This window comes from Anas platyrhynchos, chromosome 2, assembly GCF_047663525.1.
Source record: "Anas platyrhynchos isolate ZD024472 breed Pekin duck chromosome 2, IASCAAS_PekinDuck_T2T, whole genome shotgun sequence".
Classification (NCBI taxonomy): Eukaryota; Metazoa; Chordata; class Aves; order Anseriformes; family Anatidae; genus Anas; species Anas platyrhynchos.
In genome coordinates, this window is record NC_092588.1 from 100,041,814 (window position 1) to 100,057,414 (window position 15,601).

Sequence of the window (15,601 nt, forward strand, 5' to 3'; positions counted from 1 at the left end):
GCTATATGATGAGGGTCATTTATATAAGTGAGTCATCTTTCCTGCATAAGAAGGTAGAGTGGTAAGTCTAGAGTGCAAGTAAGTAGTATATGAGTTACTGTAATTCATTTTAAAATAGGGCTTGATAAAATCAAGGTACTATGTGTGAGATTTACTACAAGAGCATGAATAAACAAAAAGCCAGAAGGAATGGAAGGATGCATCAGAGATTTCCCCACCATGGCAAACCAGCAAAGTTGAACCAGTTAATTTATAAACAGCAACAGATTCAGAAATATGTACTACATGTATGTTCTCCTGGTTCTACCTTTACCTTATGTAAAGTCAGTCTTCACTTTGATGTAGCCCCTAGTAGTTATTTTTACTACTTAAGTGCTTCTTAGTTAAAGACCTACATCTTAGAATAGCTTTTCTAGTCATTCATTCAAATTGTGATCATTGACTTCTGTGCCTCAGAGGAATTTTTTGGTCTCCATTAATATTACCTGCATGTATATTATGGCAATGGCTTAACTGCCCAATGTACATACATACATACACCACCACATACTGTGCAACAAAAAGGAAGAAATATTCTACATGCAGATTCACCCTGAAATAAGAACATTGGATTTAATTTTCATCTTGCCATACTTTGGTAGACATGCATAAGTAATCTCGTCCTAATGGACTTTCAGATGTATTATCAAAACAGAAAACAAACAAACAGGATGAAAGAAAGACAGTTTTATTATTCTCATTTTTCAGACAGGAAATTAAAGAAATGAAAATATATGGAAGAATTGGACCCCTAGTGGGATTTCTAGATCTCTACCCAGAGACCATAATCACAAGACTTCCTTCCTCCTCAAACATAATTATTACTATTTCCATCACATATACTTTGGAAAGTTTTTCATGTTTCCACGTGAAATACTAATTTTCTAACCCTGAACTTTCCTTTTAAGCAAAATCAATGAAAAGCTATTGTTGCTTTTACAGATGCCAGAGAGAATTATTACCATCATAGGCAACAATAAAAAAGATATTTTCACCCTCAGTAGATTGAATTACTGAGAAATAACCTTATAATTACTGTATAAAACACCCTGTTTTAACACTGTTTTTAATATCCATAAAGTTTCTGATTTATTTTTCACAAGCCAGCATTACTGATGTAAACTGGTGCAATTCTGCTGACCTCCAGGGGACTCCACCTGTTAAACTGATGGTTTTTAAAAGGCACGCTGGTTTTGGATGAATATTAGTTAGGAACGAGGAAACCGAGGTCTGGTCTCACTAACACTGGTTTAAATAACCAGAGTAATTTTCTGGCATCAAAGAAAAAATTTGGACTTCTAACAGTGTACCAGGTAGGTAAACCTGCTTTAAATTTGGTGTTTGTCAAACCAGTGGAGAAAGGGCTTCTGATCTTCCCTGGTGGGGGACTCAAAAGTGGAAATGCAAGGGAACCCTTGAGTCATATTGAGCTTGCCAAACAAGCTTGCCTTGTGCCTTGATCCCTGAAGATCTTGGTTCTGATGCCCTAACAACCTGCAGTTCTCAGCTTGTTCATGATCTTTGGGAGAGAGAGGCAATTTCCCCTCAGCAAACACATTTCTGTCTTTCATCTACAACCAAAAAAACTGTCTCCTGGAACCATGCAGAAGTAACAACGTCTGGTTTAGTTTAGATCATCTTTTTTGCCTCTTCTGGCTGGTTGGTGTTCACCAGATCTTCCACAAGTCAGAGTCCTTGTCCATCTCTTTGAGCTGAAAGTAACGCAATTGTTACCTGCCTGCTGATCCCTTTTCTGTTTGTCTGTTTTCTCTTGGCATGGTGAGAAACCAGGCGAGTGCTCTGCCTCGTAATAATCAGTGGGCTTATGTTCAAGCCTGATAGAAATGAACATGATGTGCTGAAATTAGGGAAACTTTATCAGTTTAAACAAACTTTGAAGATATTCTCATTAACTCTCAAGGAAAGCTAAAGCTGAGCATTAAAGTACTTTGAAGCAAAATAACAGGAGAAGAATGTGGGAGAGGAAAAAAAGCAACAGGGACTCATTCATCACAAGTAAAATTTACTGTGAAATTTCTCTTTTCAAGGGGATGTACTCAGCATTAAGTTCTGAAAGCAAATAGCATGTATCTTGTATTTTTTAAGGAGTTTTTTGTTTGTTTTGGTTTTTATTTTATAATTATTATTGCATGTACAAGTAATATGAATGATAGGTGTAGTTGAGCCCTGTCTTAATTGCAGTTGGTCTACATTCATCACAGTTTCTGCATTCTTTGAAGTGCACTAGAACAACCATATTTTCTGACTGGATTGCCTGGGAAAAAAAAAAAAAAAAAAAAAAAAAAAAAAAAAACAAACAAGTTTTGATCCTTGTCTTACCCCTTCTACTGACAGAATTACCAGTGCACCCACCTATACCAATGAGTACAAAGAGATCCGCAGACTGCACATTTTCCAAAAAAATATTTTGGCAAATAGTTAGAAATACATATATGTTCTTCTCTTGCCAAAAATGGATGAGATTAGGAAAATGGCATGTAAGAATTATTTCTTTGAAGTATTTCCATGCAATCATAAAACACCTGTCTGTGAGGGTGATCCATTTGAAATTTTCTTTTAAGACATCATTTTGTTCTGAACTAAATGTTTTAGGTGACCTACAGTTTATCCCCCACTTTTCTTTTTTTTTTTTTCATTCCAGGTCTACCTGAGCTGTGTTTTGTTATTGTTTTGGGGCTTTTTCTGAGGGGGTGAGTAGAGTTTTTGGAGGGGACTTTTGAGTCTGCAAATAGAAAAATCCATTCATTTCACAGCTGTAGGTATAAATGTTTTGATTTCTGATTTCAGTTGATGGCTTCTGTAATATACAGTGGCCTAAATGCCAAAATTAAAAATAAAAATAATAATAATAAAAAAAAACAGGCCTCTGGTGCAAATATTTGATCTAAATAAAATATCAGTTTAATTATATATTTCCAGAATTTCACATAAGAGTGTCATTCCCCTCTTACAGCAGATGTGAAACCTATAAGAAATTAAAGGGGCTGATTCTGATAGTCGTTACCTCTGTTTTACTAAATTACAACTCTACTGACCTAATTAAATTACACCACATTTATAACAGTGTGGAGAGAAATCAGGATCAGTCCAAGAACATAAAACTTGCCTTATTTTTAGCACACAAACAAAAAAGAAAAAAAAAAAAAAAAAAACGAAAAAAAAAAAAACTTGTTTTGTAAAGCACAAGAATTGCTACAGGGCCCATAAATATTTTGTGAATCTGGTCAACAGATAAAAGTAGAAAATACTTAGAACATGAAGGAATTCATCTGTCTGTCTATTGACAGTGCCTTATGGAAGAACAAGAGTCTAGGTACAATAAGGCAATAATGAATTTAATGAAAAAGCTACAGACATTCCGGTTGTAAGCTGAGCTGCTGCTGAAAAAGATAGTACATATTTTTGCCCATATAGCAGAATTCCTTGGCTGAATGTCTATGAGTAGATTTCCATTGATAATAAATATGGAGGAAATTATTTATTGTAAATGGTAATTAGACTTTCCCCAGGCTATGCATTCAGCCAGTAGCAGATACTGAATAATAACACAGGCATTATTTCTGACATTCTTCATACAAAAAAGAGGATGATAGGAACTAAATCTTGCCATGACTTTTGTTTAAAATACAGTACTATCAGCATAGGGGCAAATTAATATTTGCATGTGATTTTGTGTAATTGCATGTATAACATGGGGTGCATCACATCCCATCTTTGTATCTGAAGCACACAGATCACAGTCACAAGAACATGCTAACACACACTCTTGAGGTCGCTCAGGATTGTTAGGACTTGCTTGCAGTCTAACTTCAACCAGTCCTTGCAGAATCTCAGCCTTAGATTTTAACCAATTTGGAATTGATCCTTGCAGCAAAAAAAAAAAAAATCCTCAGTTTATACTTGCAGTCATCACTCACATTCAGCTACCAGCAGTTCTTCTGTTACCTCAAGCAATATGGAGCTATGCTTTTGTTATAAGAGGATCTCAGTTTCATATACCCTCTTGCCATCAATTTATAGTGCCTAGCACCGTGGCAATTGCAAAGACCTCAGAAACAATACATTGCTAGCCTATATGTTTTTAATTATATTTCCAAGTTTCATTTGCTGTTGGCAACTTGATGTTATTTTGATTTTGCTGAGGTGAAATATATGAGTTTCAAATACAGCTTTGAAATTGATTAGGAATTAATATGGCAGCATTACAGATGCAGTAGATTTAGGGCTGCTTTTGCAGCTCTGCACGAACTCCCATATGGAAAAACTATTGTGACCAGACCCAGAGTGACTTAAACAAAGTGGCTGAGACTGGAGACAAGAGATCAGAGAAAAAAAATGAAATAAGTAAAAGCAGAGGGAAGGTCTAGCATGGTGTAAAAGGGACACATGCATAACACAAACACACAGAAAACTACAGAAGCAAACAACAACAACAAAAAGAAAAGAAAAGAAACACAACACGAGTCTTAACATAGAAAGGTGGGACAAGGTGGATTGGAGAGGTGGGGGGCGGGAGGAAGATTAAGCTTTCAAGGCAAACAGTAATTTTAAAATAACTCGTATAACTGGTAAATGAGTTCTCTGCACCTCTCAGGAGAACATTGACAAAATTAAACCTGGAATCCCCCAGTTGCAGCTGAGCTCAGCCCAGCCCCACTCAGCACACATGAGCATGTTCTGGCAGCGCCGCTTCTAAGGCAGGGCTTGGAGCTCAGCTGGGGAGTAGGATTCTTGCTGACACTGAATCAGATGGAAGTGCCTGGGAGGGAATGTGGAAATGTCTCAAATGTGGCTGCATTTCACTATTAACCCTTCTGCCTTTCTTTTTCTGTAGGAGGTACATTAAGGGCACAGTTTTTGTCATGTTAAATACGTGGCTGTTACCAGGGTACACGTAGCTCTATGTACACAGCAGGACTATTCATGAGAAACAGAACAATGTGTGTATGTATGTAGAACAATGTTTTTTAACCCGTATTCTGTCCTGTGTCAGCTGGTGGCTTCTTACATTTACAGTCAAATTAAGCCCTTCCAAAGGTGAATGTGGCAGAAGGTTGCTAGCATCTGAGTGGCAATACATTCACCTCATGCTGTTGCCTTCACACACGTGAAGGGGGAGCAGAGGTTCAGAAGTGGTCCTTGCTCTGTCTTTAGAAAGGAGTAGCAGCAGTAACTCCCCCATGGACAAACAGACAGAAGGCAGTTGAATGAAGTCACATTCTTAGTCCATCACTGGACATTCTGAACTGTGATAAAATACTAAAATACTGCAAGAAGAAAAACATTAACAATGTCCTGCTTAGCATCCATTTTTTGCATGCCTGCTCCTCTCACACAGACTTCCAATTAGGTTACTTGGTTTTAGTGGCTATCACTCACCTCTTATACTGACTTTATTAGAACTGTGATTTTGTCTTCAAGGTTTTCAAACGAAACACTTCTTTCAACTTTGTTCACACTTCTCAAATCTCACTTTGTATACTGAGATTTCTTCAAAACTCAAATGTCTAATTAAAAATCAGTTTCTCAACTGACTTGAAAGCTCATATATCCTCCACACAAACCTGAAAAATAGAGAGAGAACTTCTCAAACACGTGGCACCAATTATAGTGTTACAGTCATTTTGACTGGGGTGAACTGATGTTACTGCAGAGGATTAAATCCTTCCCACTTTCTAGATGTGTGGATTCAGAATCAGATCTGGATTTTGGACTGATCTGTATCTTTGCCAGCAACCTTTGCAATGAACTCAGACACAACTTTTTGTCAGATTGATGAATCTAGTAAGGCCAAGTCGAGAGCAGAAAGCAGCGAACAGAAAAATATGCCACGTCATTCCACTTAGAGATCTGATCTTGCTTACATTCAAGTCAGTGAATCTTCACTGTAAGCACTTGCCTTACATGGAAACAGACCTTTTCAGTGATGTTATTGCATTATAAATAAATGAACGAATCCTGATGTATTTCCTGCTTCAAAAATGAGGGTCTTTGCAGAGCACCTGGCTTAGAATTTTTAAAGAAGCCTTTATAAGTTCTCAGTCAGAAATGCGTCCCTAAGTATTAAGTAGGATTTATTCTTCAAAAGGCAAAAGAGGAAGTCTGCACCTAAAAGTGTGTTTTTTAAATGAATATTCAAATAAACCATTCCAGTCATGTGTGCCATGATTGTATATTGTATTGTAAAACAAGATTTTCAGAAAGGTTTTCTCAAATACGCAATATGAAGTCTCATATTTTCATGGTGTGACCTCACAGGGCATTTTTAACTTTTATAGGTTTGTTATCCTTTATATATGCTAATAGTCACATTTACATGTGCACGTGCCATTCACACATCCAAATTAAAGGCAAATAAATGTTTTAGATTAAGGAGATTAATTTGTGGTGTCTCACGGTTGATACACTTTCTACAGAGGCTAGATCACTGAGGCCCAAGTGCTGGGCTCTTATCCAAGAAGACAGATGGCAATTTCCGTTTGATAAGAGTTCATTTTTTTTAGCAGCAAGGGAGCCCTGAAGTAACCATTTTTCTTGTGGGGAAAGCATCTTTCAGAAACCAGATAAATCATTCTAAAATAGACAAACGCAGGAACCGAAGAACTAATCAACCTGAAATGAGCTGAGTTGCAACCCTTTTCAGAAAGTTTAGGAGATGCTCTTTGCTTTCATCCTCGTCACACAAGGGAACTACTTCAGAAAATTAGAGAATTCAGATTTTTTTTTAAATACTCTTTCCTCTATTATGACCACCGATACAATTTATGGTTACTACTGTTGTAAAATTTCAAGCCAGATAAAGTAAATTCCTTATATTTACTGCATGTTTACGTGATGTACAAAATATACAATTATAAATGTTTTACAGAGAGCTTAAATATATTGGCAGCTTGCCATACTTGGTGAAGATGACTGATAATTTAAATCTGGAACAGTGTGTGTCAGCTGGTATGGATCAGGAATATTTTGTACTTGTAAATGAAAGTGCTAAATGTGACATCTGGAAACCCACAGAACTGGGTCTGTGGGTAGTCTCCAAGTACTGACCAATTGCTAAAGGAGTCAGCTGCTCTTTATAGTTATATATATTTACAATATTTCTAATATCTTAGTTGCCTTTCTGTACATACATGCTATTTTTTCTCCCCTTCTCTTAAACATAAAAGACATAAGCTCAGACATGATGACACCTTCCACTTACTTTATCTCATAGGATTAGACCCAAATAGGATCCCTTTCATCTCTTTTCTCTCCATCACTAATGGAGCAGGAATGAAAATGGCTAGGGTGTTTTCCACTCACTCCTTGACTCTGTCCTAATATCTTCTTCATTATTCATGTTGCCAGTAGTTTGTTCCTGGAGATCTGGGAATGAAGTCTGCTTTTCATTTGCTTTGCCATGTCTCTCTTAAAAATATGTCTTTTTTGATAGTGTAAATTTTTATTGCAGTTTTTTAGACTGGTTCCAATTTGACCAGCTTGTTGACACAATACTGTGAGAAATTTTGTGCATCCTCCTCTCTCCATGCCATATCAGGGTACACATGAGTGCTGCGTGCTTCCCATCACCTCAGGTCGCGTCACTTTGCATTGAATCAAGTCATGTCGCATCAGTGATACTGCTATCAGTACTTATTGCTGATAGAAAATTCAGCATAGATTTAGACAGCAAATAGCTCAGCCACAATAAATGTATATAATGAGCACATTAAGTATCTGTGAGAACCAGATATTTTAAGTGTCCCTGGCAGTCAGTGCTTTCAGATATTTCAGAACCCTTGTCTGTACACTGTATTTGACACATAAATATCTGATATATGTGTGTATACTAAAATGTCTGTCTAAGCAAACTATTTAGAACTCTAACCATCTGCAAGCATTTGCAAATGTAGACCTGTGCAGTTCTGAAACATTCACACACTATCATATGGGTCTGGTTATTATAACTACGTTTTATAGTATAGGATATAAGCTGATTGTATCCCAATGCTAGAAATAACAATTGTTGACAGATATATTTTCTTCTAATTTGGGATTTGCTTCAAACATTTGCCTGCTGGGGCATATTTTCAAAGAGTTATACATGATTAAGCTCAATGACAGACATTTTACTGGACATTTGACCATGTTCATTTATAAAAGCTAAATGTTGTAATTATCCTATTATATAAACTAAACAGAAAGTTGGTGGGAGGGTCAAAATAATAATAATAATAATAATAATAATAATAATAATAATAATAATAATAATAATAATAATAATAATAATAATAATAATAATAATAATAATTCTCTTACTGTAATCTGAAATATACAGAGTCCCCAAAGTTTTGACCATAGTATACTTATATATAAAACTAACTCACTTTATTTTATGTTGCTTATGTTACTTTCAATGTTACATCATCTGAATGATTTTTGCTTTCATTTCTTGGGATCTGCGTCCTCACAAATTTCTTGAAAATATGACTTACTTTTGCTTAAGAACTAAAGATAAATTAAGCATGCAGAACTTAAGCACCCATAGTTGAAAAATTTAGCTGCAAAATTCTATATAAAGGCTAAGTGGTCTTCTTACTGTTGATTGTTCTATTTACTTGCCAATTATCCCTGTCACATCTAGATGTTTTCCCAGGATTAAGCTGAAGCACTCTTTCCAGTGTCTTTTTTTTTTTTTAATTCTTTTGGGAATTTTGAGATGTAATGTAGGTCTAGGGAGCAATCAATTGTACAAGGTATACATGCATATTGAAAAGAATTAGGAATATAACCAGCAATTAGGAATATAATATCAATGCAATGCAATGAATTTACCAGAAGAGCCACTAGGGACTTCCAGGAAAAGTGTACTCACATCAACTCGTTCATGTTTAGTAACCAAGTATAGGGGCATTGAGGTTGGAATGGTCTGCTTCTACACCTTCAAGGTGTTGAAGATATTTCTGTACTCTTGTTATTAGATATAGTGTACAGTGACTGGAAGGGGATACAGGTAGGTTAGCCTGGGCCCACCCCACTGCTCACTCATTACCTCCGTGGGATGAGGGTGAAAAATAAGATGAGAAAGCTTATGGCTCAAGATAGAGAAAGGGAGACTGCTTACCAATTACTGTAATGGACAAAACAGACTCAACTTGTGGAAAAATAATTTGTTTCATTTAAAATAGACTGAGAAACAAAAAGGCAAACAATAAAGCAACATCTTTCCTTCCCCCTCTTCCAGGTTCAACAATATTCCTTCACTCCTGACTCCTTTTATTCTACCCCAGCAGTGAAGGGGGATGAGAGGTTATGGTCAGTCCATAACTGCTGCTCCTTCCTCTTCACACTTTCCTGCTGCTCTGGCATATGCTCTCCAAAGGCTGCAGATGCCATTATGAAATATCCATCTGCTCCAGCATGGAGTCCTCCAAGGACAGCAGTGCTCCTACAGGTAGAGACCTGCCCCACTGTGGAGCACCTCCACCTCCTGCTTCCTCTGAGCTTGGTGTTCCCTCATGTTTTCCTCTTCTTCCACTCCTCTTCTGCAGCTCCCTCACTACTGAAACCCTGACACCTACACACAACACAGATGGTAATGCCAAGCACAGTAACAAAATTAAATTGTGCCAGGGGAGGTTTAGTTTGGATATTAGGAATAACTTCTTTACCAAAAGGGTTGTTAGGTATTGAAATAGGCTGCCCAGGGAAGTGGTTGAGTCACCATCCCTGGAGGTCTTCAAAAGACGTTTAGATGTAGAGCTTAGGATATGGTGATATGGTTTAGTGGAGAACTTGTTAGTTAGGTAAGAGGCTGGACTAGGTGATCTTGGAGGTCTCTTCCAACCTAGATGATTCTGTGATTCTGTGAAAGTTGGCACCCTCAGAAGCCTATGCCCATTTTGAAACAGTCTTCTTAAGTCCTTCTTAAGTCCTTCTTAAGACTGCTGAATCTGTCTCACAAGCTGCTGTGGAAAAAAAATGGGAATAAAACCCACTAGATTTTAATGTGTAGTTCTTCTCATAATCTAAACAGATAAAATTCACTTAGGTTCTTAGGTAAGGGTTCATGTAAAAGCAAGTGCAATGCTAATAAAAATTCATTTTTCACATAGTCTGAATAGAAAAGAAAATTGTCATGTGTTTCTGATTGAAAGCCATTGATAAATTCTTCTCAACTTCTAAGGTGTATTTAAATTAGAGTTTTTCTGTCCCTTGAAGAACATTGGTTTAGGTAAATGTAGCTGATCTTGAGTGAAGCTTCCTACAGAAAGGGTTGTCTGAGAATATAAGAAATCACAGAATCACACAATTGTAGGGGTAGGAAGGGACCTTGAAAGATCATCATGTCCAACCCCCTGCCAAAGCAGGTTCCTTAGAGCAGGCTGCCCAGGTAGGCATCCAGATGGGCCTTGAACATCTCCAGAGCAGGAGACTCCACAACCTCCCTGGGCAGCCTGTTCCAGTGCTAAATGGAGGTTCTATCAGTCCCCAGTCAAATATACTGGTTTTCTATACTAATTTCATCACTAAGAGGTATCCAGAAATATCAGAATTTTAAAAGCCTTCCTGAAAAACACAGATACTTTTTGTAAAATTAAGTTATACCTGCTGTTATTCCACAATATGTCTCTCCCTTCTCTGTTACCACATTCAGATAGCATATCTTCACTCTTAGGCTCTCATAAACATCCTTTAGAAAACCCACAACATATAACTTTATTCTTAAACTGGCACTACATAAAATGATCTTACCTTTCAGGTTATAGTCTGTCTTTCTCATGTGTTACTCTGGTATTCTGAAATGTTTTGGCTTTTCATTTTATGAGTCAAACCATTTGTTTTTTTCTCTCTACATTTGTTGAATGAGTGATACTGTAATGAGTGAAACTGATTCTTTGCTTGACAAATGAATGGAATGAAAGTTCAGTAGGATAAGCCCTCTAAAGAGAAATGTAAAATTGCTGCCTAGGCTATCAAGTCCAACGTTGTATTCAACAATGCAGGACAGTTTTTCAGTTTCTCACAGTAATTTTACCAAGATACTAAGTTGGTTGGCTTTGGAGGAAAAAAAAAAAAAAAGGGGGGGGGGGGGGGGGGAGAGAGAAATAGGAAGAAAATAAAAAAGAAGGAGAAAAAAATTACTTGTGGCATTCAAGAAGCTGCTTACATCGACTCCACTACACTTCTGTTGATATTTTGCCTTTAGAAGACTATTTCTTAAACCTAAGAACTCTCACATCACGTCAGTTTTAGGATCTTTAAAGTAGCACCTCTTTCATTCCCCTGTCGTTACGTCCAGGGTAGTTTTATTTGTGTGAGTTTATTTGTGTGAGGTAGTTTATTTGTGTGAGCAGTAGAATGGCTTCTGTTTAATGCTGAGGTAGAGCAGAACGACTTTCCTTCAAACGTTCAGCTTTGGGAAGTCAGAAAAATGTACTGAAGCTACTCTCATTATTACGAGATTCTTCATCATAAAGTTTGCTTCTCCAAATAATCTTGTCATTAGCAGAGGCATCCTCGAGAAGGCTGACCTGTCACTTTAAACTAAGATCACTATTACCTGTTGTTATGGTTGGGGGCAGAAATTTGGGCACTGGAATTGACAGCTCTGAAGGTCTCAGCCTTCCAAATGAAACCATTATTTAAATACAGAAACAAAATGGGAAGATTCTTTGTGAGATCTTTCATAATATAGTTCTAATATTTAAAGCAAATGTTCTTAGGGATCCAACCTGCATTAAGAAATGGCATAAACCTCTCAAGTCAGAGATGTTATATTTAAAAGAAGAGCAAGATACAATATGTCAGAAGTTATCCTGAGGTCCAGATGTAATGAAATGAGGTGGATTTCTCCATACCCAATTTGTTCTTGATATAGAAGGGGTCAGTTTAGTAGAGCATAACTTGCAGTCAACAGCTTCCCAAAGCACTCAAATAAAAATGTACCTTCTCTTTTTAATCAGACTTATGAATAGATAGGGATGTTTTTATATGCGTTTGGAAGTCTCTTACCCTGTTAGTTGGCCCATTCACTGTGATTTTTCCTGGAATATAGTACTACCCAGGGTACCTATGCATATCATAGCCTCTGCCATCATTTTTAATAAGTAGCTTATCTCTGTGATGCAACTAAAAGCAATCCTGAGTGTCTCCAGGGTTTGTTGTAATTAAATTTTATTGTTGTATTTGAAAATGTACAGTTTTTGAAAACTGGAACAAGAAAAATGGAAAGAAGATTCTAGGAGATGATGTCTGATTTTTAACAGGCTTTAACCCTTTGTAGTTTACTTACAAGCTTGCTTATGATCCCAAATAACTGTTCCTATATGCTACGGAAGCCTTAAACTATAGCCGCCAGTGTATTAGCTGATGTTAGATAACCATGCAAAGATTATTATTTATACCTACCGTCAAATCCTGCAGGATCATAGGTGCAGTAATTTGTGGGTGCCTAACAAGACAGCCTTTTCTGAAAGTCCTATAATCTGGCTGCTGCCACTTTCTTCTCCAAGCATTTACAGCTAGTAACACTGGTTACTCCAAGTCCCACTGATGGCCATGAACTGGTATAGAGGAGGCAAAGTTTACCAACTTCTAGTTTGTGCAATAAAGAAATTTCACTGTTTTGAACAGCAGAATGAGTAGTTTATCTATTCTGTTATCTGGCATTACACTGCTGTGCTCAGACAACACCACCCAAGTCACTGAGGAGTGCATTCACCTACATTTGGGCTCACACCCTGTGCAGTCAGTGCAATTGCCTACACTCTACATTCAGGGACTGAGCTTTGCCTTGGTCATTGCACCCATCTCTGGTCTTTTCAAATCTCATCAAGACTGCTAATCAAACAGTCATTACAGTTTTCCCCTTTGTGCTTTATTCCTGCTTGGTTTTCTTGCCATGGAGTGAAGCAGGCTGGTTTTGGAGCACAACATAGCATTTTTTTTCCAAATCAAAATATTTTCTCCAACAAAGTCATCTTTTCTGTCTAGAGTTCCTACTAATCTTTATTTAGTTATTTACTTTACAATTTCTAGAGGGATTAGATGTGCCCAAGGCACCCCTTTAGGCAACACTTTATATCAAGGTTCCATTTATAAATACTTCATGAAGGGGTAATGAATGATTAATAGATGTTTTAATGTATGACCAATCAATTGTTGTAGATTTCATAATGTCCAACAGACAAGTAGGTTTCTTATAAGCATACATTATAACCATATCTGACATCTTCTACTGATGGGCTTCTAAACATCTATAACATACACACTACTCATATCTGTAACATGCTTAAAACATCTACTAATCGCTGATTAATTTTTTATAGCCTATTTTGAAGCAGAGCTTGTCTTAGAGCACATCCCTTGCTGGTGTCTGTGACTCTCCATTTCTATAGGATTGTAAGTTTTCTTTTCATGTTAAGACTCAGAAATTCTTTTAATTTGAGCTCAAATGTCAAGTTTTCCTGAGTTAGTTTGTGTGTTTTCACATCAGCTTAAGAAAAAGAGCCTAAGAAAAAATGCACTATTGTGCATTTGCAAGCTCTGCTAAAATACAACGATTCTTAGGGAGCAAACCCACTCTTTGCTATATTTTCAGCCTGTTGAATTCAGTTTCTCTGATTGGTGTCAGGGGTGATGTCTCCCAGTGTTTTTGTTTGGTTTTTTTGGTCATCCCTGTGTACTTGGTTCAAAATTCTCAGAAAAGGATGGGGAAATATAAACCTTAGAATGATCCAGTAAATGAGCCATTTCCCAGAGGATGTTTCATTCCAACAGGGGAGTACACCTGTCACATCTGATAAACCCAAGTGCTGATATGAGTGTACCTCCCTGGTATTCCTAGCACCACCTGAATGGCTTTTCAGTAAGGTGAAAGCCATGAGTGTGCTCTGTGCTTTATATAGAACACCCAGGTAGAAGAGACTAAGAGGGCATTACAGCTCACTTTCTGAAAACTTTTTTCAGTCTTGTAATTAATCATTTGCAATTGAGAAACAGTAGTTTGCTTAGTATCTTCCTTGTAGATTTTGCAAATGGAAATAGACATTTTTGAATTTGTAGCTGATTTATACTGAACTTTATCACAGGGCTGAGTGCCATGCTGGGATTTACCTAGACATTGAGACCAGATCTTTAGTTATATAAATTAAAAGGAAATGTTTTTAGTTTGTTGTTGTTGTTTTTCATTTCTGGAGTCATTGGTTAGTCCCTGTTTTGAAAATTACCAGGCAAACATTCTACTCCCCTTCAAATCAAATGCTATTTTTTCAGTGATTGCTGTTAACAGCAGGATTAAGCTGCTACACTTGTAGCATTAGATTTTTGAATCTAAAGGAATACAATAGGCATAACTCAAGAAAATTTGGAAAAATGCACAAAAATAAAAGAGAGTTTTGTTCTTCAATATCAACATGGAATGTCTTTTTTTTTAAAGCATTCATTGTCAAAGAGACAAAAACATCATAACATCTCAAAACTGCTTAATCTTTTGAAGTACACAGGTTTTTTTTGTCCCCATGTAAGCACAATCACCTGCACGTTATCCAATTAGCACTCTGTTTCTGTGTTTATCAGAGGTTTCACCATGATTTTTCTTTCTTTTTTTCAGCTGGTTAATAATCCACTAGCAAGTCAAGCAGCAGCGGCTGCAGCAGCAGCAGCCATGGGCTCAATAGCAAGCTCCCAGGCCTTTGGCAATGCCCTCTCCAGTCTTCAGGGGGTCACAGGTCAACTCGTCACTAATGCACAAGGACAGGTGAGTAGAAGATGGAGATAACAGTGAATTCTGATGGCAGGCTGATCTTGGGGAGAAAAAATGAATTCCACTTGTATGACAGCAATATAAAAGTGCACATATTGAAGATAAATAAATATTAATTTACTAGACAAGGTAAGAAATGGAAAGTCTAAGAACTGGAAAGAAGTTAGGAGCTGTTAGAAAAAGCTTTTTCAAAACAGAAAAGGATTGGGTTTGTTTGTTTGTTTTTAAATCCAGCCTTTAGAAAACATCATAATAGTGCGACAATATGGTTATTTAAAAGCCCAGTAACCTTGTGATTCTTAACAAATGTACCAGCTTTCTTCTTCTATTTATGTAGGCCTAATGACAGACAGGTATTAAATATTTTCAGTAAAGAAACATCAATTAAATCATAATGAAGTATCCATGATGGATTTAACTGGGTTGGTTACTTGTTTGCTGGTTAATTAAATGAAACAATTTGCTATGAATATGCCAGTCTGTAATGCAAATTTAGGAGAAACGTTTGTTCTAGAATTTTTCAAACAGAAATTTGAACAAGGTTTAGAGTGTATCTAAAAGATAAATTGTGCATATTGTGTAAATACTATGTAAAAGTGTGTACCACCTGCATTTGGGAGGTGTTTAATTGTTCTGAAGTATTTCAGTTTTGGTCTTAATATGTTGCAGAAAGATATGTATCTGAATTCATATAAGTAAATAACTCCATTGATGCAACGTTCTTAAGTAGCTTTCATATTGTGGCCACTGTCATTCTTTATTCCAGGTACCAGAAATTAAATTAACACAAATACT

At 36.8% G+C, this 15,601-nt stretch overlaps 1 protein-coding gene across 7 annotated transcripts in view; it reads left to right on the forward strand.

Moving 5' to 3' along the window:
- The window catches only part of POU6F2 (POU class 6 homeobox 2), a 323,051-nt gene that overhangs the window by 244,075 nt on the left and 63,375 nt on the right, over nt 1-15,601 (forward strand). For all 7 annotated transcript variants that reach the window (XR_011806837.1, XM_072033298.1, XM_072033296.1 and 4 more), the window contains one exon: nt 14,654-14,800. Coding sequence is in view for 6 of the 7 variants with exons in the window: in XM_072033298.1 (XP_071889399.1) it covers nt 14,654-14,800 (147 nt within the window). In the remaining variant the exon portion in view is untranslated. The remainder of the gene's footprint in view (nt 1-14,653; nt 14,801-15,601) is intronic.